Source organism: Zonotrichia leucophrys, chromosome 21, assembly GCF_028769735.1.
Source record: "Zonotrichia leucophrys gambelii isolate GWCS_2022_RI chromosome 21, RI_Zleu_2.0, whole genome shotgun sequence".
Classification (NCBI taxonomy): domain Eukaryota; kingdom Metazoa; phylum Chordata; class Aves; order Passeriformes; family Passerellidae; genus Zonotrichia; species Zonotrichia leucophrys.
The window spans coordinates 556,907-582,234 of NC_088190.1; the positions used below are offsets into that span (position 1 = coordinate 556,907).

Consider the following 25,328-nt stretch of genomic DNA (forward strand, 5'->3'; position numbering starts at 1 on the left):
TCCATCCAGAATCCAGCACAGATTCCATCCAGAGCTCCTGGATCCATCCAGAGCACCTGTTTGTGCAGGATCTAGCACAGATTCCATCCAGAGCTCTTGGATCCCTGCAGGATCCATCCAAAACTCCTGGATCCCTGCAGGAACCCAGCACATACTCCATCCAGAGCTCCTGGATCCATCCATAAACCATTCCACAAACAGATCCCATCCATAAACCCATCCACAAACAGACCCCATCCACAAGCAGACCCCATCCACAAGCAGACCCCATCCACAGCCCAACCCTCTCCCCAGCAAAGCACAGGGAGGAGAGCAGGGAGCCGCCCCAGCAGCTCCTGAGGCAGCCAGAGCCACCCCTCGGGCTGTCCCCAGCTTTGGGGACACCAGGGCTGTGCCACAGCCGGGCTTCCCGGGGTTTGTCCTCCCCTCCCAGCTGCTGCCAGGGATGGGGAGAGCAGCAGGAGCAGCCCCAGGCCAGACTGCTTCATTAGCAGAGATGTTGTGACAGCCCAGCTGGGGAGGGCACAGGTGGCTCTTCAGGGCAGGGCGGGCACCAGGAAGGGCTTTGCCTATAAAAATGCTTTTCCAGGAATTCTGGGCTGTTCCCTTTAATCCTGCTGCTGCAGAACGCTGCCTTTTGTTGGGGTGGAAATGGGGCACCGTGGTCCCTTCTGCACATTTGTTGTATTGGAACAAACCCCACCAAAACCATCCTCACAAACACAATCCCAGAGCTCTGTACTCAGCCCTCACTCACTCCCGGGGCAGGACCACACCAGGGCTCCTCTTGTTTGGTTCCATTTTCTTTTAAATCCTACAATCCAATAAAAACAGTCTGCTGGATGTAAACCATGGCTGCGCTGCAACAGAGGGCTTTAATCAAACAGAAACTTAGATAGGAGATAAGGAAGGGATAACCAAAACAAAACAAAGGGAATTTCAAAAACCATGTAAATAGGCATTTGCATATTTGGATCTTCTCGTGGTGATTTGAGTTTCTCAGGAGAGGAGCAACTTCTGTGCTCCTTCACCAGAGCAGAGGGGAGAGGAAAGCTGCTGCTGCAGCTGCTCACCGCTGAGCTTTATTTGTTGTCAGACTTCCAGAAGGGATCTTTTCTACGTGTGGAGTCAGGAATTCCAACCTCTGCCTGCTCTGCTTCACTGTGGGACTGCAGCAGCACCTGGGGACTGCAGACTCAGGTGCTTCACTCTCCAGCCTGGGAGCAAACACCCCTGTGAAATCCTGAGGCGTTTCCAGCCCATCCTGGGGATCTGTTTCTCCCAAGTTCAATAACTCAAGCACTGAGCAAAACCAGGGAATTGTGAGCAGCAGCACAGCACACGTGGCAAAGGCAGAAATGTCAGAGCGAGCTGCTTACAGATCATTTTAATGCCTAAAATTATTATCTGATCTCTCTGGCAAATGCAAATCACTGTTTTGTCCACTGTTTTGTCACACATCCTCCTTCAGCCAAAACTGCTGCACCCAGCCCTGGGTTCCAGCACACATTTCCTCCCTGATTACCTGGGAAAGGCTGGCCGGGAAGGTGAGGCCCAGCCCTGAGGATGAGGAGCAGAGGAAGGAGATCTTTAGGAGTTCCTGTTGTCCCTTTTAGGTCCAGCAAGCAGCAGCCGCTTCTCTGCACCCATCAGCCATAAAGCACTGCTCGGGGGTTAAAGCGGCTCTGACCCCCAAATAAAAGAGCCTAATGCACTGTAAATATCCAGGAGACCCTCGAGTCTATTACAGCCCAGCTTTTCAGGAGCCTGTCTCTCTGCTATGGTCTGTGCTCACAATTACAGCAAAACACTGATTAGGGTGCACATGGGAGCAGCACAGGAAGCAAATATAAAATTGTCCTAAGCAAGTAACTGCATTTGTAAGGATGGCATTGCTTTTAATTAGCTTTAATTTCCAAAGAATTATTGCTTGCTCAAAAAAAAATATAAAATCTTTATGGATCCATGAATTATTGAGCACAGGGTTCTCCCCCTGCCTCCTGCTGATACCTGGGGAGCAGCCCCAGCATAACTCACCAGGGAATTCTGTGTCTGACTGCAGGAATGCCTGCTGCTCCAGCCCATTCAGTATTTCTGTCAGAACCCCAAGGACTGGATCAGCTCTGGCTGAGTGAAAATGGAAATCAAGTCCCAGCCTGGATTAACCTCCAGAGCAGCACCGGTGTGCTGTGTTTGCTGGGAGAGATCTGTGTTTGCACACAAGAAAAGGGGACTGTAAGGATGAATGTGACAAAGAAGAGTACATTCAAGAGAAAACAGGAATAAATCTCAGCAGTACCTCAGCAGGGACTGGGAGGTGAGCGGTGTCCCCAGCATTCCCTCAGCAGAGCACTGGAAACACCTCTGGCATTGTCCCTTGACTCAGGACACCTTCTTCCCTCCCTCTGGAACCCCCTCCAATTATCAGATGAAATGCAGGAGGATCAAAGGCAGAGTCCCTGCTCTCCCGAGGATAATCGGAGTGGGGGGTAATTAGTAATTAGTAATTAGCAGCCCTGAGTGTGCTGAGCACCTTTCCCTCGTTAGCGATGCCCGGGTCCCCTCCTGTGTCCCCCTCACCAAGAGCTGCCCTGACCCGGCCCCAGAGGGACCCCTGGGTGTTCTGGGACTTGGGTTCACTGCCTGGGACTGGGGACAGGAGGGGAGAGACGAGTCCAGGAGCTCTGGGGAGCCTGGACGAGGCAACGACAAATAATAAATATACAGTTAAACAATAGCTAAATAACATTTCCATTGCTGCCTGCTTTCCCTTGTGTCCCTGGAGCTCTGGTCAGGGTGGGAGAGCTGTTCCCCCTCTTTCTCACCTGGGCAATGCCCTGCAAGCAGCACACAGGTTTCAAGTCTGAAAGGCACCTTAATGATCACGGGATCAGCTGTCAGGATTGAGGCTGAATTATGAGTTCCTTGTCCTTGCAGGAGAAATGGGGTGGCCAGTCCGTCACATGTGGGGGCCCTGGAGCTGTCTCAGAGGACCAGGGCTAGGTGCCTGTGCTTTCCAGCAGCCAGGAACTCTCCTCCATCCAAGGCCAGAAGGTGCAGAAGGGAAAGCTTAGCCTGGAATCCCCATCACAAACAGAATTCCCCCCAAAAATGGGGGAGTTTCCAGCCAGCAAATCAGGCCTTGCCCTGATGTCCCTGTCCCAACACCTGGAGCAGCCTCATGTCCCAACACCAGGGACAAAATCCATGGGAGGACACACAGCTACAGCCAGGGGAGCCAAACTGATGGGGCTCACGAGGAATTTGCATGCAAGGAATCATGCGGGCTGAAATGAGGCTGAAATGTTAATGAACATTGTCTGGAAAGCACTGGGAAATCCTTGGATTAGAGGTATCCTAGGAACACAACACAGCCTGTGACAGCAGATAAGGTCAGCCTGGGGACTGCATCCAGCTTTATCTAAAAACCCAACTTTGCATACGGTGACTCGACAAAAATGCAATAAATGTAAATCGTGTAACAGTGCTGCCCTGTGGATTTTGGGTCGTTTTTCATCAGGATGCCACAGCTCTGACCCCACTGCCCAGAGCCCGGGCTGGGCACTGCTGGAGCCCAATCAGACAAGCACAACCCCAAGGCTGTCCAGGCAAGGCTGTGCCTCACTTTTACCGTCTGATCTCAGGTATGGGCAAGAGCCAGAGTGAGCCACAGCCCCTGGTCTGCAGTCCAGCTTCCAGAGCTGAAAACCCACGGAGTGCAGGCTCTGCCAGCCCTGCCCGGCTGGCACTGCTGCCCTCCCTGCAAGCCTGCAGACCCACATTTCCCGTGATTAAGCAATGGCTGAGCGTGTTTGGGGAGCCGGGAGCCTCAGCCCAGCGAGACTGGGATGCTCTGCTGGATCCTGTCTCCATCAGCACCGACCCAAACCACGGGCACGGAGGCACCAAACTCCCCTTGCCCGAACTTAGCCGGAGAGCTTTCCAACATTCAACATCGGTCTGCAGAAAAGCCTTTCCCTGCTGCCTGTCCCGTTCCGAGCAGCGCCGGGAGTGCCCCGGGGATGCTCCGGGATAGCGGGGGCACCGCGGGCCGGCGACGAGCGGGGACAGGGACGGGGCACGGCCAGGCTCGGAACGGTTCGGAACGGCACGGCCGGGCCAGCAGCAGCCCTGCCAGACTCGGAGCGGTTCGGAACGGCACGGCCGGGCCAGCAGCAGCCCTGCGAGGCTCGGAGCGGCGCTGCCCGCCCGTCGCTGCTCGCGAACCCCCCGGCCGGTCCCCGGAGCCGCCGCGGGTTGCTGGCAGCGGCCCCGGAGCCGCAGCGCTGCCGCCGGGGAGAGAGGTAATAAATAACCCGGGGAGCGCGGCGCGGAGCCCGGCGGGCGGCGCAGACTCTGACCTGACAAATACCCACTGGAAAATCATCACCTCCCGCCCCCGGGAGCCCGGAGCCAGCCCCGGGCCGGCCCCAGGCGGGGGGCGGCGGAGCCAGCCGGGCCCGTCCGGCCGCGCCGCCGGGGGTGGCGGCAGCGGGGGCGGCCCGGGCCGGGCGGGGAGCCGGGGACGCGGGGAGGGGATGGGGATGGAGCACACACACAGACACACACACACAGACACGTTACACATCACACACACACACAGAGCGGGATCCTGCCTCGCCTCCGCCGCGGCTCCCCCGGGCCGGGGCGCGGGGAACGGGCGGGACCGTCCCGCACAGCGGCGGGGAGGGATGGGGATGCTCCTGATGGGAATGGGAACATTCCTGCTAGAAATGGTTCTGTTCCTGCCAGGAATGGGGATGTCCCTGCTGGGAATGGGGATATTCCTGCTGGGAATGGTGCTGTTCCCTGGGAACGGTGCTGTCCCTATTGGGAATGGGGATATTCCTGCTAGAAGTGGTTCTGTTCCTGTTGGGAATGGTGCTGTCCCCCCATGGTCTGCCTGTGCCGTGGTGGGTGCTCAGCCCCGGAGCCTCCTCAGCTGCCCCAGGAGAAGGCAGCACCCAATTTCCCAGTGGTGGAGAGGAGGAAAAAGGGGGAGAGGGAGATGCTTTATTTTCCGCCCCGTGCAATAAAGTGTGATTATAAAGAATATAACAGGGAGCACAGCTTGAATTCCAATCGGTGCAGGGCCCGTTGTTAACCATCAGGGAACTATTTATTCTCCAGCCTTACTGGTGCTCCTTGGTCAATAATGATAAAGGGGGGAAAGGAGAAGAACTTGAAGCCATTATAAAGCAGCAATCCCATTACAGAGGAGCAGCAGCAAGAGCCCCCCCAGAATCTATGATTCCCTCAGGTCATGTCTCATGTGCTCAGAGCACTGGCCACTGTCAGGATTTACCCTGCATCATTAACCCACCAAAGAGAGGTTTTTTCCTTGCCAGAAATGACTGATTTCTCCAGCCTGATGGCAGTCATCGTTTGGGAGACAGAGCAGCACTCCCCTGCTGCTGAGCTATCTCCAGAGATATTTAATAAATAAATAAATAAAATAGCTGGATGCTCGACCAGCTCCTCGGGAAGAGGGAAGACAATGTGGCCGTTTATTGTGATTAAATACTTGCTGCTCCCTAATTCTGACACTCTCTCACACACACAGACAGGCAGCACCCGTGTGCGCTCGATCAGCTCCCCAAACATTATTTATCATTTGCATTTCTCTTCCAGCCAGGGCCAGGCTGTCCCAGGCTGTGCAAGGAGCAGGAGCAGCCCCTGTCCCACCCAGCTGCTCTTCCTCTGCCTCACTGGATTCCACCTCAGCTGTGCCAAGGTTTCCAGCAGGATCAGATCCACTCCGGGCCAGCTTTAGAAACTTCTGGCATGCAGTCTGGACGCCAGCTCAAAAGCCCCAAGCTCAGCACAGAAACCTAAGCCCAGAGCTTGTCTCCTGTGCTCTGCCCCAGGGGAAGGGGCTGCCTTGGGAGGTTGGGGCTCCCTGGGGGCTGCACACCCAGCAAAGGGGTTTGGAGCCTCCTCACAGTGCCCAGCCCATGGAAAACCGAGCTGTGCTGGCCTCAGCCACACGTCACCCCTCACTGCAGCATTCCCAGCCCCACAAAGGGTCCCAGAGCCTTTCCCCAGCGCACATTATCCTGGCTGTGTCCACCACCAGGGAGTGGAGGCTGGGGTGGGGCTGTTTTCATGGTTGTCATGGCTTTGCCATAACTCACAAACCCTGAGCAGCTCTGGGAAACCCCTGGCTCCTGGCAGCCCTGCCTCTCCCCTGTGCATCCAGGAACGGCCTCAGAGCACAGCAGTGGATGGGGAGAGGAGGAGGAGGCTGAGGGGAGTGCGGCTCTGGCAGAGGATGGAATCTGGGGGGGATGAGCTTCAGCCTCCTTTACATTTCTTTAAATATTCTGCTCTTACCTCCAGAGCAAGCTCCTTCTTCCAGCTGAGTTATCCTGTTACCCAAACAGGACCTTTTGGCTCAAAAGCTGTCACTTACAGGCTGAGGCTCCTCCAGGCAAACACTGAAACGTTTCTGGCAACTCAGCCAGCATTTTGCACTGAATCACTGTTATTTACACACGGGGACCCAGGTGGGAAGCTCCCACTCTTGTTTTGAGCCTTGCAAATGTCCCTCAGCTGTGACTGATTTGTAGGGTAGCACAGGGCGAAGCTGCCCTAAAGCAGCCAAGGAAGTTCCTCCCCAAACACAACAAAAATTGCTTCAAGGGCAATCATTAAATTAATCTCTTTTAATAGGCAAGATGGAAATGAAGACCTGCAAGAAGCAGCAGAAGGAAGGACAGCAGCAGAGGAACTGGAGACCATGAGTTTAGATAAAAGCTTGACTTGAAGCCTTGGTACAGCTGCACCCAAATCCTTTTGTGGGAGCCCAGGAATGAGGTTCCTGATGGCTGAGGAGGAGCCTTGGAGCTGCTGCTGGGGGAGAAAGCCATGCTTCTTCCCCTGAACAGGGCTGCTGTCTTCCTGCTGTGTGATGCCTTCCATAAGCTCTTCTGGGGATGGGGGCATAAATCATCATAAAGCCATGGCACGGCATATAAATCATAATAAAGAATAATGATACGTAATAAGGATGAATAATATTAGGGGGAGAATTGTGTGAGAGATCTGCACACACACAAGAACACACAAAAACACACAAAAACACACACAGAGCTGTGCAAACACAGCCAGCCCCCTGACCCCAGCACACTGCACCCCTTGCTGCCCACCCTGTGCAGGGATTTCAGTGCTCACAGGGTGCCAGGAGCAATCACAGAGCACTTTAACCCCCCAGCCCCGGGGCTGCCTGCACACAAAGCTTCCCCTGTGCCAAACTGCAAATTCACCCCACCTGCCCTGCCTGTCCCAGGTGATGGGACAGGGACACGCTCCATCTGCAGCCCCCAAGGAGGCCGGGATGGAGGGGAGGTTCTGGTTCCCAATTCTGCTGATTGCAGCCCTGGATTAGCACCCCAGGCTCCCCCTGTGTTTGTCAGTGTGCAGCGAGGGAGGGAAATAAATCCTGGCTTGAGATCTTCAGGGCGGGACGCAAAGAGCAGCTGAAGTCAGTCCCCAGTGCTTGGAGAGCACAGGAATCCAAGTTCCACATCCTCCTCCTCCTCTGGCCTGCTCAGCTCCTACACAAATTGATTCATCCCTGCCTGCACATCAGCCAAATTTGGGGGTTTTGTGTGTTTGGGACAACAGATTCTCCTCAAGAGCCTGACTGGAAAAGCTCAGGGATCACGAGATTCCAGGGTCTCTGACCAGCCAAACAACAGGGCTGGTGTCACTTACAGGATCCAGTTATAGCTGACTAAATTTGGGCCACTGGTCAAGACCCATCCAAAATTATCTGCTGGCTGAGCAGGGCAGCTCCGTTCTGGGCAGGAGGAAACAGCTCCCAGGCACTGAACATCAGCACCAGGGGAAGACTGTTAAACCTCCCTGGTTAAATGTGTATTTAAAATGCTGATAGCCCACACCGAGACCCCGGAAAAAAATGTATTTATCATTGTTATTAACAGTAATAGAAATAAAACCAGTTCTAATAGCATGCAGGGTTTGATGCATTTCCCAAATAAAAGGATTTATTCGTTTAGAGCCTGGGTATTTATTTGTTTCTCTCTCCCCAGTCCTGCCCCCCCTCCCAACCCTGCTGAATTTTTAATGCCCCTTGTTTCTAATGTCAGCCGTTTTTCTTGTAAAGGTTTTTTGACATAACTTTATATTGCTGCATCCTTTTGTTGCTGCCATTCCCCATCCTTGTTAGAGACTCCACTTCCCTAATGAAGCTCAGCTCCTGCCAGGATAATAAAAGGAAATAGATCCAGGGCTGAGGAGGGCCTGGGAGAGCTCAGAAATGGGGGTGACACAACACAAATACAGGGAAAGTGTCCTCTGGGGACACCCACGGCTGTCCCTGGGACTGAGTGTGTGTGAAATGCACAGACACACAAATGCACAGAGTTTGTGTGGGTCTGTGTGCACACTGAATGTGCACTGATGTCATTTTGTACACACACACTGATGGGGTGGGAGGAGACACTGGGAAAATGTGCCCTGCAGGTGCCAGAAGTTGGGGACATTCTGCCGAATTAAAAAAATAGGATTTAAAATATCCCCTTTGTGCTTTTGGGGGGGCAACTCACAATCTTACTGTAAGTTATGAAAAAAAATTATGAAACTGTACAAAGCTCCTTTCTCCTCTGTCCATTGAGGATGAGAAACTCCTCTGCTTTCTGTGACTCCCCTCCAGTGCCAGCCAGCATTCAGAGAGCACAGTGGCTCCAGCTGAAACTGCAGGGCCTGGGGATCTGTTCTGCCTTCTTTCCAGGGGATCTCGGGCTTTTAAACCCATCACACACATTAACATGAGGAGAACCTCCACATACTTGTGGCTTCCAGCCTCTGAAATATTTAGGGCCGTGCATGGCCCCGCTCAGCTGTGCCACAGGCCCGAGAGAAAACTCTCATTTCTCCCTAGCAGACCAATTCTAAAATTCAAACCCCAGAGTCATCATGTCTAGGCTTGGCTTACGCGTTAATTCTACCCTGAAAAGCTTAATTGAAATTTCAGGTGGAAATTAATCTGGCCACCTCTTGTTCCCTAATGGATTTTGATCTACTTCTGCACACTGTGACAATTCCTGGCATGGTAAGTGATGTCTGTTTTGAAGAAGGCTGTAATTATGAAGTCTGCAGGGAACTGTGGGTCAGGCCAGAGATGCAATGACATAGCTCTTACTAGACCAGAAAAACAGGAATGACGAGGACTCCTGACACTGCAGCAGCAGTGACAGATCAGGAAGGAAAATCCTTGCAGCAGATCTGTCTCTATTTTGTTATTTTTGAGCTGTATTTTCAGAGCTATGGAAAAACATCTCACTAATTTTTATAACTAGAACATCATTCACTGTTCCCCTTCCAAAATTCTACCCCTGAGGAGAGGACACACAACCATCTCCTGGTGACAGGAACCAGCCCCACTGTGCCTCAAGGTGTGTGTGTGTGTGTTCCTCAAAAGCCTTTTTTGACCTCAAAGAGCTGCAGAGACCTTTTCCAAACCAACCCCAGGGTTAGGTTAATCCTGCTCCCTTCTGCTTGTTGGGACTGAAATTCTCCACCCTTATCTCATGGTCTCCTTTTATTCACCTGTTTTGGCACCCTGTCCCTGGCCAGCGGGTCCTGGCTCAGGATGTGCCCAGGTGGAATGACCTCCACCTTTCCTGGAGAGCTTTCCTGCTCCCGCAGGGCGGGATCTGTTCCCGAGGGCTATGCCTGTGTCCCAGCCTGGGACAGGCTCGGGGTGGGTTCGGTTCCCGCAGGCTTTGCCTGGTTTTCCAGGGCAGGATGGTCTCACTCAGGTGGGTTCGGTTCCTGTGGGCTTTGCCCGGTTCTCCAGCCTGGAACACCTTCCCCAGGGCTGGGTTCTGTTCCTGCAGGCTTTGCCCGGTTCTCCAAACCAGGATGGTCTCGGGGTGGGTTCGGTTCTTGCAGGCCTTGCCCCGTTCTCCAGCCTGGAACACTTTCCCCGAGGCTGGGTTCTGTTCCTGCAGGCTCTGCCCGGTTCTCCGGCCCGGGATGGTCTCACTAAGGGCAGGTTCTGTTCGTTCTCCAGCCTGGAACACTTTCCCTGAGCTGGGTTCGGTTCCTGCGGGCTCTGCCCGTGTCCCGTGTCCCGTTCCCGGCCCGGTCCCAGCCGGTTCTCGGCAGGGCCGCGTTCCCCTCTCAGGGCCGTGTTCCCCCGGTTCCCCTCTCAGGGCTGTGTTCCCCAGGCAGGGCTGTGTTCCCCTGGTTCCCCTCTCAGGGCCGTGTTCCCCTGGCAGGGCTGTGTTCCCCAGGCAGGGCTGTGTTCCCCTGGTTCCCCTCTCAGGGCCGTGTTCCCCTGGCAGGGCTGTGTTCCCCAGGCAGGGCCGTGTTCCCCTGGTTCCCCTGGCAGGGCCGCGTTCCCCCCGGTTCTCGGCAGCGCCGCGTTCCCCTGGCAGCCCCCCCAGGCCCCTCGGGGAGCGGATCAGAGCGGGCGGTGCCCGCAGCCCGGGGGAGGCAGCGCCGGGCCCGCCGCGTTAATTGAGCCGTGGCGGCGGCTCCGCTGCGCTCCGACCGCGGCGGCGGCGGCAGCGCCCGGGGGGACCGAGCGGCGCCAGCCCGGGCCGGCCCCCGGCCCAGCCCCGGGGCCGAGGCACCGAGGCCGCCCGCCCGGCCCGCGTCCCGCTGGGGTGGAACCGGGATAAATCCGGGATGGACCTGGGATGGATCCGGGACGGATCAGGGATGCCGCCCTGGCCCCGGCGGGAGGAACCGAGGGGAGCCCCCCGAGCTGCTGATGTGCCGGGAAGCAGGAAAATTCTAAAATTCTCCCCTAATTCCCGTCCCCACTGTGAAAGTAATTGTGCACGGTGACGCGTTCCCAGAGATGGCGCTGGGATTAGGGGAAAACCTCTTCGCTCGCTGCTTTGATTCCGGAGAGGAGATAATCGGATTACTCGCAAAGTCCCTCTGATGCGCAGCCTACACGGGAAGTACAATGCCGCATTGTTTTGTCTCCCCGCGGATTCCCACACCCTGCCAGAGACACACCTGGAGATGTTCTGCCTCTGTAGCGTGGACTTTTAGTTATTTCCCCCCTGTTTTCAGTGTGTACTCACCGCAGAGATTAAAGAGGGCCTTTACCCCAAGGGGCTGCAGGAAGGGCATCCTGAAAGTGTTCAGAAATGGGGGGAAAATTCCCCTTCTGGGAATCCTGGAGTCAAATATCAAATGTGAGGAATGGGGTGGAGGGATCGGGAGGGTGTGGAACTGTCCCCAGGTGGGGTCACCCACAGGCAGGTGGAGACCCTGTTTGACACATCCTGCCCATGGCACAACTCCAGCTTGTTCTGCACAAAGCACGGCCCTGGCAGGTGATGATGGCAGCCAAACAAATGTGGAATAGCTTGTGATAAAGGGAGTTCTCCTGGGAAGTGGAGAAAGCAGCGATAAATATCTTGGAACTGCTGGATCACAGGAAGAGTGAAGATGTGTTTGTTGGAGCACTTGGGGACTGTCCTCCAATGCATCAAATGCTTCATCTGGGGGCCTGATGAAAGCCTAAGATTTCAGTTAAGTTTGTTTTCCTTTTTCTTTTCAGCATTTTCCTCTCCAAGGATGGACATTTGCATATCCCAAGGAGTCACAATAAATTTGGTGCTATTTTGGGACCTTTGTTCTAAACATGGTGAAGGAAGACATGATTTTGGGTCCCGTCTCAGCTGATCTGGGTTAGAACTTGGTGGCTCCATTTCTTCCTTATCTCTGGCTCTTTCTGCTGAGATTTCAGTTAAGTTTGTTTTCCTTTTACTTTTCAGTATTTTCTTCTCCAAGGAGGGACATTTGCCTGCCCCAAGGAGTCACAATAAATTTGGTGCTATTTTGGGACCTTTGTTGTAAATGCGGTGATTTCGGGTCCCCTCTCAGCTGATCCTGGTTAGAACCTCATGGCTCCATTTCCTCCTTATCTCTGGCTCTTTCTGCTGCCAGCAACCTTCCTGCTCAACCCCTTTTCCAGTGTCTGCTTCCCAAGCATCCACAGCCACAGCCAGGCCTCAAACTTCTCAATCTTCCCCTGGAGCAGCATGCATCCTGCGCAGGGCCTGACTCCGTGCCAGGGCTTCCCTCCTCCTCCTCCTCCTCCTCTGCCCAGGATGCTCTGAGCTCCATCCTCCTCGTGCTGAGCTCCACACACGCAGTTTGCTTCCAGCAGCTTGGTGACAGGAGCTGGCAGCGTGCTGGGGCTGTCACTGCCTCAAAAACGGGATTTTCACCCAAAACCTCGCTGGCAAACGGCACAGGAGGCACGGCCCAGCCCAGCTGGGGACCCTGGCAGGGAGGAGAGCAGGAGGGAGCTGTAATTAAAGATGGAAAAGCCATCCTTGCCGTGCAGCATGAAATAGGAGCGAGGCTGAGGGGCTGGCTGCCGGCGATCCGGCCGTGGCAGCATGAAAAATGAGGAGGAGCGCGATAAGAAACTAATAATTTATGTTCCAAGCACAGCCTCGCACCAGCGCGGAGGGAAATTCATGCCAATAACTCCTACTAACTCAGAAAGGCACGCAATCTTTTATTGCACAAATTATTAACGACCAGGAAATAAATGACTCTGTAATCAGGTTGGTGCTGCCGGCGCTCCTCGCCTCTCCCTTCGTTTGTGTAAATTCTGCAGCCAGCAAAGCTGAGGCAGGGGGAACTTGCACGGCCCAGTGCCTGCCAACAGGGCAGACTGAACAAGGTCCTGGTATCTCTATCTGAGGTGGGTTTGCTCCACAGACATTGCCCCAAATGAGCTCTGTAGGTGCACGGGGCTCCTGCTCTGGGTCTCCAGTGCAGAATGACTGGAACAGCCAAAAAGAGCACAAATGGCAGCTCCCAGTGTCTCCTCTGTGTTGTTTTATACACCAAGTGTTCTATTACCATCACAGTGTGAGGATTCCATATCACCAGAGCTTCACACCTCCTCGATGTTTCTCGCAGGCAGCTCCTCCAAGCACAGACTGTTCCTGGTCTTGCAGCAGCCATCATCTGACTCCAGAGCCCACCAATCCTCTCTTTTATACCACTGTTCTTATTGGCTACAGGTGTGGCCTGTTATATCTGGCCTGCTCCTAATCTTCAGTAATTGGTGCAGCTGCAGCTCGTTGGGGGAGAGGATTACATTCCATACCACCTTCATTTACCCATCCTGTGTCCCCCTACACTCTGGGCCCTGGCCTTCTCCAGGCTCCTTTCTCCACGTCCTTCCTTTGCCCTTGGGCTGCTGCTGTTGCGTTCCCTGTGCTCCTGCTCTGCTTTTTCAGCATTTGTGCTCCATGCTCAGGAGTGCTGAGCACCTCCAGCAATCACCAGAGGTTCTGGAATTAGGGATCCTCAGGCCAAGGGGAACTTGGCCCTTGTACCTGCATGGGGAAAGGAGCACGAGGAGCTGCTTTATTTACCTGGAAACACAGCATGGAACACTTCCCTACCCCTGCACATCCTGTGATCTCTGCTGAGTGACAATCTTCATTGGGATGATGAAGTAAAGAAGCACTGATGAAAATGAGTCAGGTGTGCTGATTCCCCCAGGTGAGCTCTGCCAGCCCAGGTGAGCTCTGCCAGCCCAGGCCCCTGGCTCAGCCCCCTGGCCAAGCTTTGCAGGTGATGTCTCCTCGCCAAACAGGACCCTGGAGGATGGGAGATCTCTGGATGGCACCAGCAGCTGCTCCTGCTCTCCCTGTGCTCCTCAGCAGCTGAGGACACTCCTGAGGGGCTGAGACTTCTCCTCTCCCCTGCACTCCCCTGCCCTGTTTTGATTATGTGCACCATATGATAAGGGAGAAAAGTGTTCCCATTGTTAATTCAGCCCATTTGTTATCGGTGGCACCATCTCCCTGATGGCTTCATCTGCAGGGAGGAGGGAGAGCTGCTCCCCCTGCCCTGCTTTATGGTCAGGGGGTGCTGGGGAGGCTGCAATAATGAATAATGTGCAGATTGTTCCCGGGCCTGGGAGTGTTTTATTAAGGCAGGTTTTCTTAGACTGAATGCCCAATCACCACAGAACCATGAAACTCAAATTGCCTCACAGCTCTCTCATGAACATAGTTTTAATCTCATTGACCTGTCGTTATACTACAACACATAAATCCACATTTGGAGATCTTATGTCCAACCATAAATTGGGCTGGCAGACTTCCGACCAACAGAATAAAACTGTCTCCTCTGAGGGGGGGTTTATTCATCAGGGCTGGGGGGGCAGTCAGCTTTTCTTAATAAACCATTCCTTAAAAAAATGGAGGGAAATAAGAAACCCATCGTGAAATTCACAGAGAGAAAAAAAAAATAATAATAAGGTGACGTTTAAATAACGTGAGCGTTAGACATAAAGGCAGAAGGTGGAAAGCTGGGAGTTGAGTTATGTTAACTCCTGCTAACATCACAGAGAAAGGAGAGGAAAGAAAAAGGAAAAAAGGAAAAAGGAAAAAAGAGTAAAGGAAAAAAGGAAAACAGCTCCCTCCTTTCCTGGCATTCAGGCATTTTCCCTTCCCCAGCTCAGTTCCTCCCCTGTGCTCCTGTGGGGCTCCTGTGTGCAGCAAATAAAGCCCACGGTTCAGCACTATCCATCTAATATCTTCTGACTGCCTTTAATCATAGCATTTTCCATTTAATTGGGAAGGCAGGCACACTTTGCATGTTAATCCAGCCCAGGCTGCAGCTCTGAGCTCTGCAGCCGTGCCTGGGCTGTGTTCCTGAGCCTCTCTGGGGCTGGGATGGGTTCCACAGGGCTGGGAACCTGCTGGGCCCTTCAGCAGCTCTGTCAATGAAATCCAGTTCAAACCCACAGCCACAGCAAATCCTCCTCTCCAAAAACCACATTTCTATGGACTGTCCCCATTTGAGGAGCTGCTCTGCAGGCAGGGCCACTGTGCCATGCTGTGCCCATGGTCTGCCCTGGATCCCAAAGGGGAAAAAGTCATCTTTCCTTGAGGGGCTGGTGGCTGGGGAGCACATTCCCCTTGTGTCTGTCTGTCCATCCATCCATCCATCCATCCATCCATCCATGAACAATTCTTTATTTTCTTGGCTTTATCCTGGCACCCTGATGAAACCCCTGGTTTTGTTTGATGTCCCTGTGCCTTTCTTGACTTGTTGGGCAGAATTGCAGCAGCCTCACCCCCATGCTGGGGTAGGTTGTGCCAGGGTTAGGGTTATGCCTGGGGTTAGGGTTGGGGTTCTGTAAACCACAAATCCCAGAACTCCAAGCACACTGCAGCTGACATAATTCCCCCCCTCAATTCAAGCCCTTAAAAACCCCAAACCCAACCCTAACCCTAACTTATTCACCCAAAATATTGGAAAAAGAGGGGTTTTCCTCACTTTAAATTTCACTTTTTCACTTTAAATTTCTTATATGATGGAAAAATGGGGCTTTTTCTCCCCTCAATTCAACCCCTTAAGAACTCTAACCCTAACCCTTATATAATGGGAAAAGGGGGATTCTCCCCCTAAATTCCAGCACTTAAAACCCCTAAACCTAACCCTAGGCAGAACCTTAACCCATCAGAAATTCCTGCACAGCTGTTTCAGGCCACAGCAACCCCACTGAGTGCATTTAGCATTAAAAATGATGTTATTGCACGTTTCTGCTCAGTGGGAGCAGCTCCAGCTCCTGACCCCTTCACCAAGCCCTGCCCGTGCTCTGGTGGCACCTGGGCACAACACAAATTCAGCAATGTCCATGTCCTGCCATGCAGCCAGCCCTGGATAAATCCCACCTGCACTGCCCAGCTCCCTGTCAGCACCCAAACCCCCAAAGTTCCACACTTTTCCATGGAAAAAGTGGGAAATGTTCCACCATTCCTCCAGGCATTGCACGCCACAGTGGGGACTGGGCTTGGCTGTTCCTGTCCTCGGGGAGCTCAGCTCGCTGACTCCACCAGCCCTGTTTATGTGAGCAATAATTACTGCTCTGAAGGAGGGATTAAATCTCCAGCTATTAGGCTCTAAAGTAAAAGCCCCAGTGACAGGCACTAATCTCTTCAGGGTATAAAAGGAGTTTTTGGCTGGTGCATTAACTGGCTGGGTGGCATCATCCAGAGTGCCCCTGTTCCATGCTCAGGGTGTGTGCCCTCCTGTGTCCTGCCAGGCCCAGCCAGCAGCTCTAGTTCTGTTATATTTATATATATACATATATATATATATATATACACACATATATTTATATAATATATGAAATATAAGATAATTATATATAAATATATTAATTGTATGTAAATATATAAAAATATATATTTAAATATATAAAATATTATATATATCTATATATATATATAAAAAACAGAACTGAGCATTGATGTTTTTCCACCCCAACCTGCAAATTTCTGCATGATGACTCTCCCACCACGTCCCCAGTGTTTTATGCTCAGATTTTCCCTTTCTCTGCCACACTCTGCTGCTGCAGAGGGGGATTCAGGAGGGCTGAGTGAGCTTTCAACCACGCCACTGATGGAAATATTTCTGATTGCATTAATAGATATCTCTGCTGCCTCCTCCCCAAGGCTGGTTACTGCTCTGCTCACTGACAACACTCCAAACTCAGTGATTACCTGGAAATTACAGGTTTGGATGAGAACTCTGTTTCACTCAAGGATGTTTCACACTGCAGTGATATAAAAAGAGCTGAGTTTGTGACTGATCAGGGCTCTTAATTTTCCCACTTATTTTGCAGCTGCCTCTTTGAATGATTGGGGGTTGCAGGGCAGGCACATGGAGCTGTTCCTCTGCTTTCAACCACAGAGCATCATTGCCCTTCATTTCTTAAATTTGTCTATCAATCTGAGTGGGCTTTTATATATATATATATATATAATTGTATTATATACATATATATTATTATATTATATATAAATATATATGTATTATATATAAATAAAAATAAATAAATATAAAAATATATACGTATTTTTAATTGACAACAGGAGCAGTCCAATAGATATATATTATTGTATTATAGACATATCTATTATTGTATTATCTATATATATATTATAAAAATATATACATAATATAAAATTTTTCTATATTTATATATATATTGTATTTATATATATATATATGTATTTTTTAATTGACAACAGGAGCAGTCCAAATTTCCATGTGCAGGAGATGCAAAAGAGTAAAAGAGTTAATGAATGCACAGGATTGCCACCACATTTCTGGAATTCCTCACCTTTCTGCTGTGTTTTATTTCTGAGCTCCTTTGGGTCCCTCATTCTGGCCATTCCTGGCACATCCTGAGGGCTGGTGCTTCCACATTCCCTGTCCAGAGATTGTAAAATGGGAATGGAGCAGAGGGGAGGGCTGCAACAGCAGGGCTGCTTGGAAAAACACACGTTATTCTATGGATTTAAGCACACAATATTCTATGTATTTATAGAGAGAAGGAAGGGATAAACCCCACCTGCCCTCGGCAAGCAGAGACCAAATTAAACAGAGAGAAAGGGGAGAAAAGGAGCAAGGAAAGGAAAATCCCTGGGATTAACCCTGGCCCCAAAAAGGAGCAGCTTTAGGAACACTCAGCCTCCATCTGTGTCGGGAATGAGCTGCACCTCCTTATCCACTGTTGGTGTTTTTCATTCTGGAGAAGTTAACAACAAAACCAAAATAAACCCCCCTGGCACTCTCAGCCCAGCTTCAAGGAATGGGATCCAGACAGACTGCTGGAGGGAAGGAAGGCTTTTGGATTCTGATTTTATTTTATTAGGTGCAAGTGAGTTATTTTGATTATGTTGGCAAGGAGAGGGAAGAAAAATCCTTATGGCAGCAGCTCTGTCCCCTCTCTGCCCACATGTGCACTCCCAGCACCACAGCCACAGGGCTTGGCCAGCAAAGAGCTCCACAGTGCATCTGGGAGGCAGAAAAACCTTTTATAAAAAAAATTATATTTTAAATCAAAGCATGAAGGCAGGGGAAGGAAGGGGAGGAGCAATTCCCCCCATTTTGGGGCATTGCCCTGGGGGTTTGGCACGAATAAATGAATAAATGGAATTCTTGCAGGCTGCCCTGGAGCTCAGGGTGTGTGAGAGCCAGAAACTCAGGGGAGCATCCTTCCCTTCCCTTTCCCTTTCCCTTTCCCTTTCCCTTTCCCTTTCCCTTTCCCTTTCCCTTTCCCTTTCCCTTTCCCTTTCCCTTTCCCTTTCCCTTCCCCCGGAATGGGGATGGCAGATCCCAGCTCAAGGAGGAGAACTGTCCCCACAGAGGGTCCCAAACTCCCAGGAACCAGAAGCCCGAGGCGTGGCTGTGGAGCAGAGCCCTGGCCCAGCTGTTGTGCACATCTGGCTGAGCTCTGATGCAGGATCAGCCCTGGAGCTGAGCAGAGCAGCTCCCCCTCACCTGGGACGGCGCAGGGAAGGGAAAAGCTGCTCAGCTCCCCTTGCTGGATGCTGGGAAGGGTTGCAGCTGGAATTCCTCAGGCTTCAGCCCAGGCTCCCTGCCCACGGAGAGAGGTTTGTGCATTGAACACCCCGGCAGGTGGAACAGGGCGAGGGAACAGGCAGATCACACCCTCAGAGCAAACCTTCCTGCCTCAGCCCCATCTCGGGTTTAGCAGAGCTCAGGTTTAGCATATCTATCTGTAATAATCTATCTGTAAATATCTATCGGTAAGGTATCTGTAATATATCTGTAAGATATCTATAGTATATCTGTAAGATATCTATAATATTCTAGATATCTGTATACTGTAAGTATCTGTAATATATCTGTAAGATATCTATAGTATATCTGTAAGATATCTATAAGATATCTATGGTATATCTATCTGTAAGATATCTATAGTATATCTGTAAGATATCTATAAGATATCTATAAGATATCTATGGTATATCTATCTGTAAGATATCTATAGTATATCTGTAAGATATCTATAAGATATCTATAAGATATCTATGGTATATCTATCTGTAAGATATCTATATTTATCTCTAGGATATCTCCAGCATATCTATACGATATCTATATCTGTAAGGCCTCTGAAGTCCCAGGGCAGTGAAGCGCAGCAGGAAGGAGCCCAGGGAGGGGTTTGCAGCTGCTGCTCGTGCTGGGGCAGCCCTGCCCTGCCCCGGTTTCCTCTCCCAGCCCCAGCACTCTCGGTTTCAGTCACAGACTCTCCCTGTTCCCCCAGGGGAGGGCTCAGCCAGCCCGGGTAACCCCAGTGCCGCCCACACAAGGTTCTCTCTGCTGTCTGTCTGTCTGTCTGTCTGTGTCAGTGTTTCCCTGCTGCCCAGGCACCTCTGCTCACACAAACCCGTCCCTGCCAGCCCAGCCCAGCTGGCCCTGCCGTGCCCCATCGCTGCTTCCTCTGGGCTTTTTAGAGCAGATTGAGAGGCAGAGCAGCGCCCTGCGTGCCGTGGGGTGAGCACCCGCCTCAGACACCCTGGCTGCGTTTATGGGGTGGGACAGGGCAAGGCTGAGTTTTCATTTGGGTTTTGGTGTTTTCCCCTCCTGAAGTTCACAAATGGGTTCCTGCTCACTGCACCTGAGTGCTGAAAGGCTCAGTGAGGCTGTTGGCTTTAACAACCTTTATCAGGTGATAAGGCAGCGAGACCTGAGGGCTTGAGGGGAGGGAGGACAGGGAGCCACTGTCACCCTGTGTCCCCTCTGTGTCCCCATGGCACCAACAGGGCTGAGCCAGGGGCACCTGGGGCTGCCTTTGTGCACATTGAGGAATATTTGGTGTGAGCGGGGGTGGGAGAGGACAGCCACAAAACAGTTAAAATGTAAATTACACAAGCAGGCTGGGACAGCAAGGGGGAATGTTTGGTGTGAGCAGGGCAGGGATGGCAGAGACTCGGGTCCTGTGGGAGAGGAGAGCCACAAAACAATTAAAATTATATAATAATAAAATTTAAATAATAAAATAATAAATAAAATAATAAAAGCAGGCTGGGACAGCAAGGGGGAATGTTTGGTGTGAGCAGGGCAGGGATGGCAGACTCGGGTGCTGTGGGAGAGGAGAGCCAGCAAAGATGGCTGTTATTTACAATAATGTTATTTACAATAATGTTGATGTTACTTACATTAAAATTTAAATAACAACAAGGAAGGATGGAGGAGAGCCTGGAGAGAAGAGCAGGACCCACACATTGGGGGTTCCAGAGAAGTCCCCCAGCAGCCACAGGAGCTGCAGGGCAGAGCTGTGTGCAGCTGGGCAGACAAGGGGTTAACGAGACAGGAGAGCAGCACAATAAAATCAGAGATGACATTCTGGCCAAGAGAGCATCTCCAGGCTGGGGAAAGGCCCAGAGACCTCGGTGGGTTCTATTTTCTGTCCTGCCTGGGGACGAGCTCGGGGCTGAAGCTTCGCCTCCCATCTCATCCCTGCGCTTGAGCAGCGCTGCGGTGCCACAGCCGGGGCCGGTCCCAAAGCCTCGGGGTGAACCCGGAGCTGGCACGGCAGCTCCCAGCCCAGCCCCATTGCCGGGCACTGCCGGGCACTGCTGGACCCTCCCAGAGAGCCCGGGGTGCCCCTGGCACTGCCCCGCTGCTCCGTGCCTCAGTTTCCCCAGCCCTGACAGAGATCGCTAATCACGGTGCAAGGTGATTAACGCAGCGTTCCCGAGGTGCTGGCACACCAAGGGGACGGCAGAGCCCCACAGAACAGGAGCATCCCCCGGCAGCCCCACAGGAGCTGCGCAGCCCCAGGGCTCCCAGAGCCACTGTGCCCAGCCTGGCTCATTAACCTGGCCCCAGGTAATTAGCTAATTACCCTGTGCAGCTCCCTCTCCAGCAGACACTCTCCTTTCCCAGCAGGAATTCCAGGAGCAGGAGGAAAACACAACAGCCAAAACCGGAGCGAGCTCCAGGGGTGCAGGAAATGCAGGGGGTGGGCTGGGATCCTTCTCTGCAGGTGGAGCTGCAGCGTTTGGAGCGAGCAGCCCCGCTCTGGAGGGCTCTCGGAAGGAAATATTGGCAGGGCCTGTCAGCAGCTCCCACAGGGAGCAGTGTCACAGCACATCAGCCTGCTGGAAAGGAAGAGCAGAGCAGGGCTGAGGGCTGGGAGCAGCAGGGCTGGAGCAGCACGGGCTCTGTGCATGCTAATTCATTTCCAGGAGCATCCTGGGCTCCTCTAACTCTGGGGGTTTGTTCCCCTGTCAGCTCTTTGTAAGGAACTTATTTAGAAAATAGTTAACTTACTTAGAAATAAGTTGAGGAATAAAATAGTTTACAAATAAATGCTCCCCACAGAGATTTTTTTGGGCCAGACTTCCCCAGTTCTTTAGGTTACAAAGGGCTGAGAAACATGCTGGGCAGCATTGAGAAGAACATTGGAATGAAGGAAGTGCCTGGCAGCTTTTGGCTTCAGGGGACTGTTCAGCATGCAGGAATATTCCACATTTCTGGCCCATTCTCTCATTTATCAGCCACACAGAGAATTATCTGGATTTTCTCTGGAAGCAAAATCCTCACTCCAAACCCCATTGCTGTTCATTGCACTTGACAAAGGAGTGGGGAGAGCAGAGCAGGGCTGTGGAGACCTGGGGGTGACAGTGATTCCATCGGGGACAGCCCCACAGTGACAGTGATTCCATCCATTGGGGACAGCCCCACAGTGACAGTGATTCCATCGGGGAGAACCCCACGAGTGACAGTGATTCCATTGGGGACAGCCCCACAGTGACAGTGATTCCATCGGGGACAGCCCCACAGTGACAGTGATTCCATTGGGGACAGCCCCACAGTGACAGTGATTCCATCGGGGACAGCCCCACAGTGACAGTGATTCCATTGGGGACAGCCCCACAGTGATTCCATTGGTGACAGCCCCACAGTGACAGTGATTCCATTGGGGACAGCCCCACAGTGACAGTGATTCCATCAGGGACAGCCCCACAGTGACAGTGATTCCATTGGGGACAGCCCCACAGTGACAGTGATTCCATCCATTGGGGACAGCCCCACAGTGACAGTGATTCCATTGGGGACAGCCCCACAGTGACAGTGATTCCATCCATTGGGGACAGCCCCACAGTGACAGTGATTCCATTGGGGACAGCCCCACAGTGACAGTGATTCCATCAGGGACAGCCCCACAGTGACAGTGATTTCACTGATTTTGCCAGGTTTGCTGGGGATGCTCTGCCAGGTTTGCTGCCCCCCCGTGCCTGTCCTGCTGTCTGTCCTGCTGTCCTGCTGTCTGTCCCGCAGTGATGGATGGCTGCTGGCTGTGCCTCCATCCCAGCACAGATCTGTCACCCCGTGCCAGCAGAGGTGACAGCAAATCCATCAGCGCTCCCTGGCAGATTGCTCTCAAGGCCGCTGGGGGCTGGGCTCTGCCTCTGCCTCCCTCTGCTCCCCTGTTTCACTCAGTAAATCTTCACCTGGACAAACCCACTTGGCCCCTGTGGGTCACACAGCCACGCTGGAACGCTCTCAATTGCTGTGGCACTGAAAGGAAAGGAAACGAGAGGGAAAAGAAGGAGTTTTCCAGGGTGTGGGTTCAGATTCTGAGTCCCCACGGGTTTACCAAGCCCAAAGCAATGTTTGAGGGTTGGGCCAGGGGCTGCTTCTCCTCAGGGCAGGCTCAAGGGTGGGAATGCAGAGAGGCAGGGAGGGGGAGATGGCAAATGCAGGGATGCAGGGCTGGGGATGCAGGGATGCAGGGCTGGGGATGCAGGGCTGCAGGGATGCGGGGCTGGGGCTGCAGGGCTGCAGGGATGCAGGGCTGGGGATGCGGGGATGCAGGGCTGGGGATGCAGGGATGGGGCTGCAGGAATGCAGGGCTGGGGATGCAGGGATGCAGGGCTGGGGCTGCAGGCTGCCCCTGCAGGTGATTTCTGGATCTCTGCAGGTTCCACCACAGGGCTCAGGACCAGAACCCCAGATCCTGCTGCTTCCCCTGCTGCAGCACTGCAAACTTCCCCTAAAGTCAACTGCTTTGGCATTTTAATATTTTAAGTGCTGACCCCTCATCGATTCCGTTCAGTCCTTTAAATCTTTAATTTACTGACTTCTTTGGGTTTTAAACCTTGCCTGCAATTGCAGCTAATTAAAAAGCTCATTAGCTGGCATCCTGAGCTGGCTCCCTGGGTTGATGTGCTGCACATTCTCCCTCCTGAGGGTCTGAGCCGTGGCTGGGGCTGCCCAGCCTGTTCCCCCTCCCCAGCTTTATGAGGTGTTCCCTATTTTGGAAGGCTGCTCCCTTTTCCCTGGTTTGGTTTGAAACCTCCCCTTGCTGCAGCCTGAGGAGGCTCAGAGCCAGTGTGGCCATCCACGGGAGCTGGGACACAAAGTTATTTACCCAGGAGAAAGCAGGATCAGGGCTGGGTCTGGCTGAGGAACCCAGCATGGAGCAGGATCAGTGCATTCCCAGCCATGAGACACGGGAGGGAAGAGAGGAACCCAGGAGAAAGCTTTCTTTCCCCAGCAGAGAGCAGAGATCAGTGCATTCCCAGCCACGAGACACAGCCCGGGATCACCGCAGGTGCCACCAACCTAAACAGCCTGTCCCGGGCCTGGCCCGGCCTCCTGCACACCCTCAAACACAGCCCTGGTGCTGCAGCCTCCCCAAACACAGCCCTGGTGCTCCAACCTCCCCAAACGCAGCCCTGGTGCTGCAGCCCTCCCCAAACGCAGCCCTTCTCCTTCCAGCCCTCCCAAACACAGCCCTGGTGCTCCAACCTCCCCAAACACAGCCCTGGTGCTGCAGCCTCCCCAAACACAGCCCTTCTCCTTCCAGCCCTCCACAAACACAGCCCTGCTGCTCCCAAAGGGGCTGCACCGGGGTATTTCCAGATCTGTTTCACTGCCAAGCCCCCAGAGAGCTCAGGGAGGGGATGCTGCCAGTGCTGAGCTCCCTCCTGGCTCACTGGTGCCAGGGCTGTGCCAGCCTGTCCCTTCTGCTCCACAAATTCCAGCTGCTGGCAGGGTAATTCCAGCTGTGGCACTGTAATTCCAGCTGCTGGCATGGAAATTCCAGCTGCTGTGGTAGTTCCAGCTGCTGGCACAGCAATTCCAGCTTCTGGCACAATAATTCCCAGCTGCTGGTAGGGAAAGTCCAGCTGTGGCACAGAAATGCCAGCTGCTGTCACAGAAATTCCCAGTGCTGGCACAGAAATTCCAGCTGTGGCACAGAAATGTGTTGTTCCCAGATTTCCATTTCCCTGGTTTCAATCCCCACTGCTGTTTCCACATTTCCATTTCCCTGCCTTCAGCCCCCTCTCTGCTGTTCCCCAGGCGGTGCCAGGGAAGCCCGGCTGCCTCAGCAGGTATGCTCTCATTAACGAGCAATTAGCTCCCAGCCTAATTGGGCAGCAGCATGGCTAATGAGCCCTGGCCGGCTGTGCCCTCATTATGCTGAGCTCAGCCAGAGGTGAGGCTGAGCCTCTGTCCCATTTCCTCAGAGCTGCTCCAGGGCTGGTGGATTCTGCTCTCTTGCCCTGGAAAAGCTTCCCTGAGCCCTGCCCATACACCCTCCCTGTCCGTCTGTCTGTCTGTCCCCTCTTGCTCACTCAGGGGGTTTCTGGTCTCTCCTCTCTGTGTTCATGGCACACACAAACCTTTAACTGGCCGTGCCCACACCAATATTTCTGTTGGCTTTTGTCACCTGCACACAGGGCTGGGAAATGCCCCCTGGTCCCGCCGGGCTCTCCCCGCGCTGGGGATGCCCGAATTTCTCTCTCTGAGGTTTTTTCTGCTTTCCCGAGCACGGCACAGACGCTCCAGGCTGGAATTCCCGATTCCCGAGGATCTGCTGCCATCCCGTGGCCAATCCTGCCCTGGCACCCGGGGACAGGAGCCCAGGGAAAAAACAGCTCCTGTCACAGCTCTCACCTGCAGGGGATGCTGTGAGCGCTGCTCTCCAGGTAATTCCAGGTAAATCCAGGTAAAAACAGCTCCTCTCACCTGCAGGGGATGCCGTGATCGCTGCTCTCCAGGTAATTCCAGGTAAAAACAGCTCCTCTCACCTGCAGGAGATGCTGTGATCGCTGGTCTCCATTGCACCAGGTAAATCCCGGTAAATCCAGGTACAAACAGCTCCTGTCACCTGCAGGGGATGCTGTGAGCGCTGCTCTCCAGGTAATTCCAGGTAAATCCAGGTAAAAACAGCTCCTCTCACCTGCAGGGGATGCCGTGATCGCTGCTCCCCTCACTCCCGGTAAATCCAGGTAAAAGCAGCTCCTCCCACTCCTCTCACCTGCAGGGGATGATGCTCTGCATCACTCCAGGTAAATCCAGGTACAAACAGCTCCTCTCACCTGCAGGGGATGCTGTGATCGCTGCTCTCCATTGCACCAGGTAAATCCCGGTAAATCCAGGTACAAACAGCTCCTGTCACAGCTCTCACCTTTAGGGGATGCCGTGATCGCTGCCCTCCTCGCTCCCGGTAAATCCAGCCGGAC

At 53.0% G+C, this 25,328-nt stretch overlaps 1 protein-coding gene across 1 annotated transcript in view; it reads right to left on the bottom strand.

Moving 5' to 3' along the window:
* The window catches only part of SAMD11 (sterile alpha motif domain containing 11), a 70,857-nt gene extending 68,435 nt beyond the window's left edge, over nucleotides 1–2,422 (bottom strand). The window contains exon 1 of the mRNA XM_064730394.1: nucleotides 2,300–2,422. Coding sequence (XP_064586464.1) covers nucleotides 2,300–2,337 — 38 coding nt within the window. The 5' untranslated portion in view covers nucleotides 2,338–2,422. The remainder of the gene's footprint in view (nucleotides 1–2,299) is intronic.
* Between the last annotated feature and the right edge of the window lie 22,906 nt (nucleotides 2,423–25,328).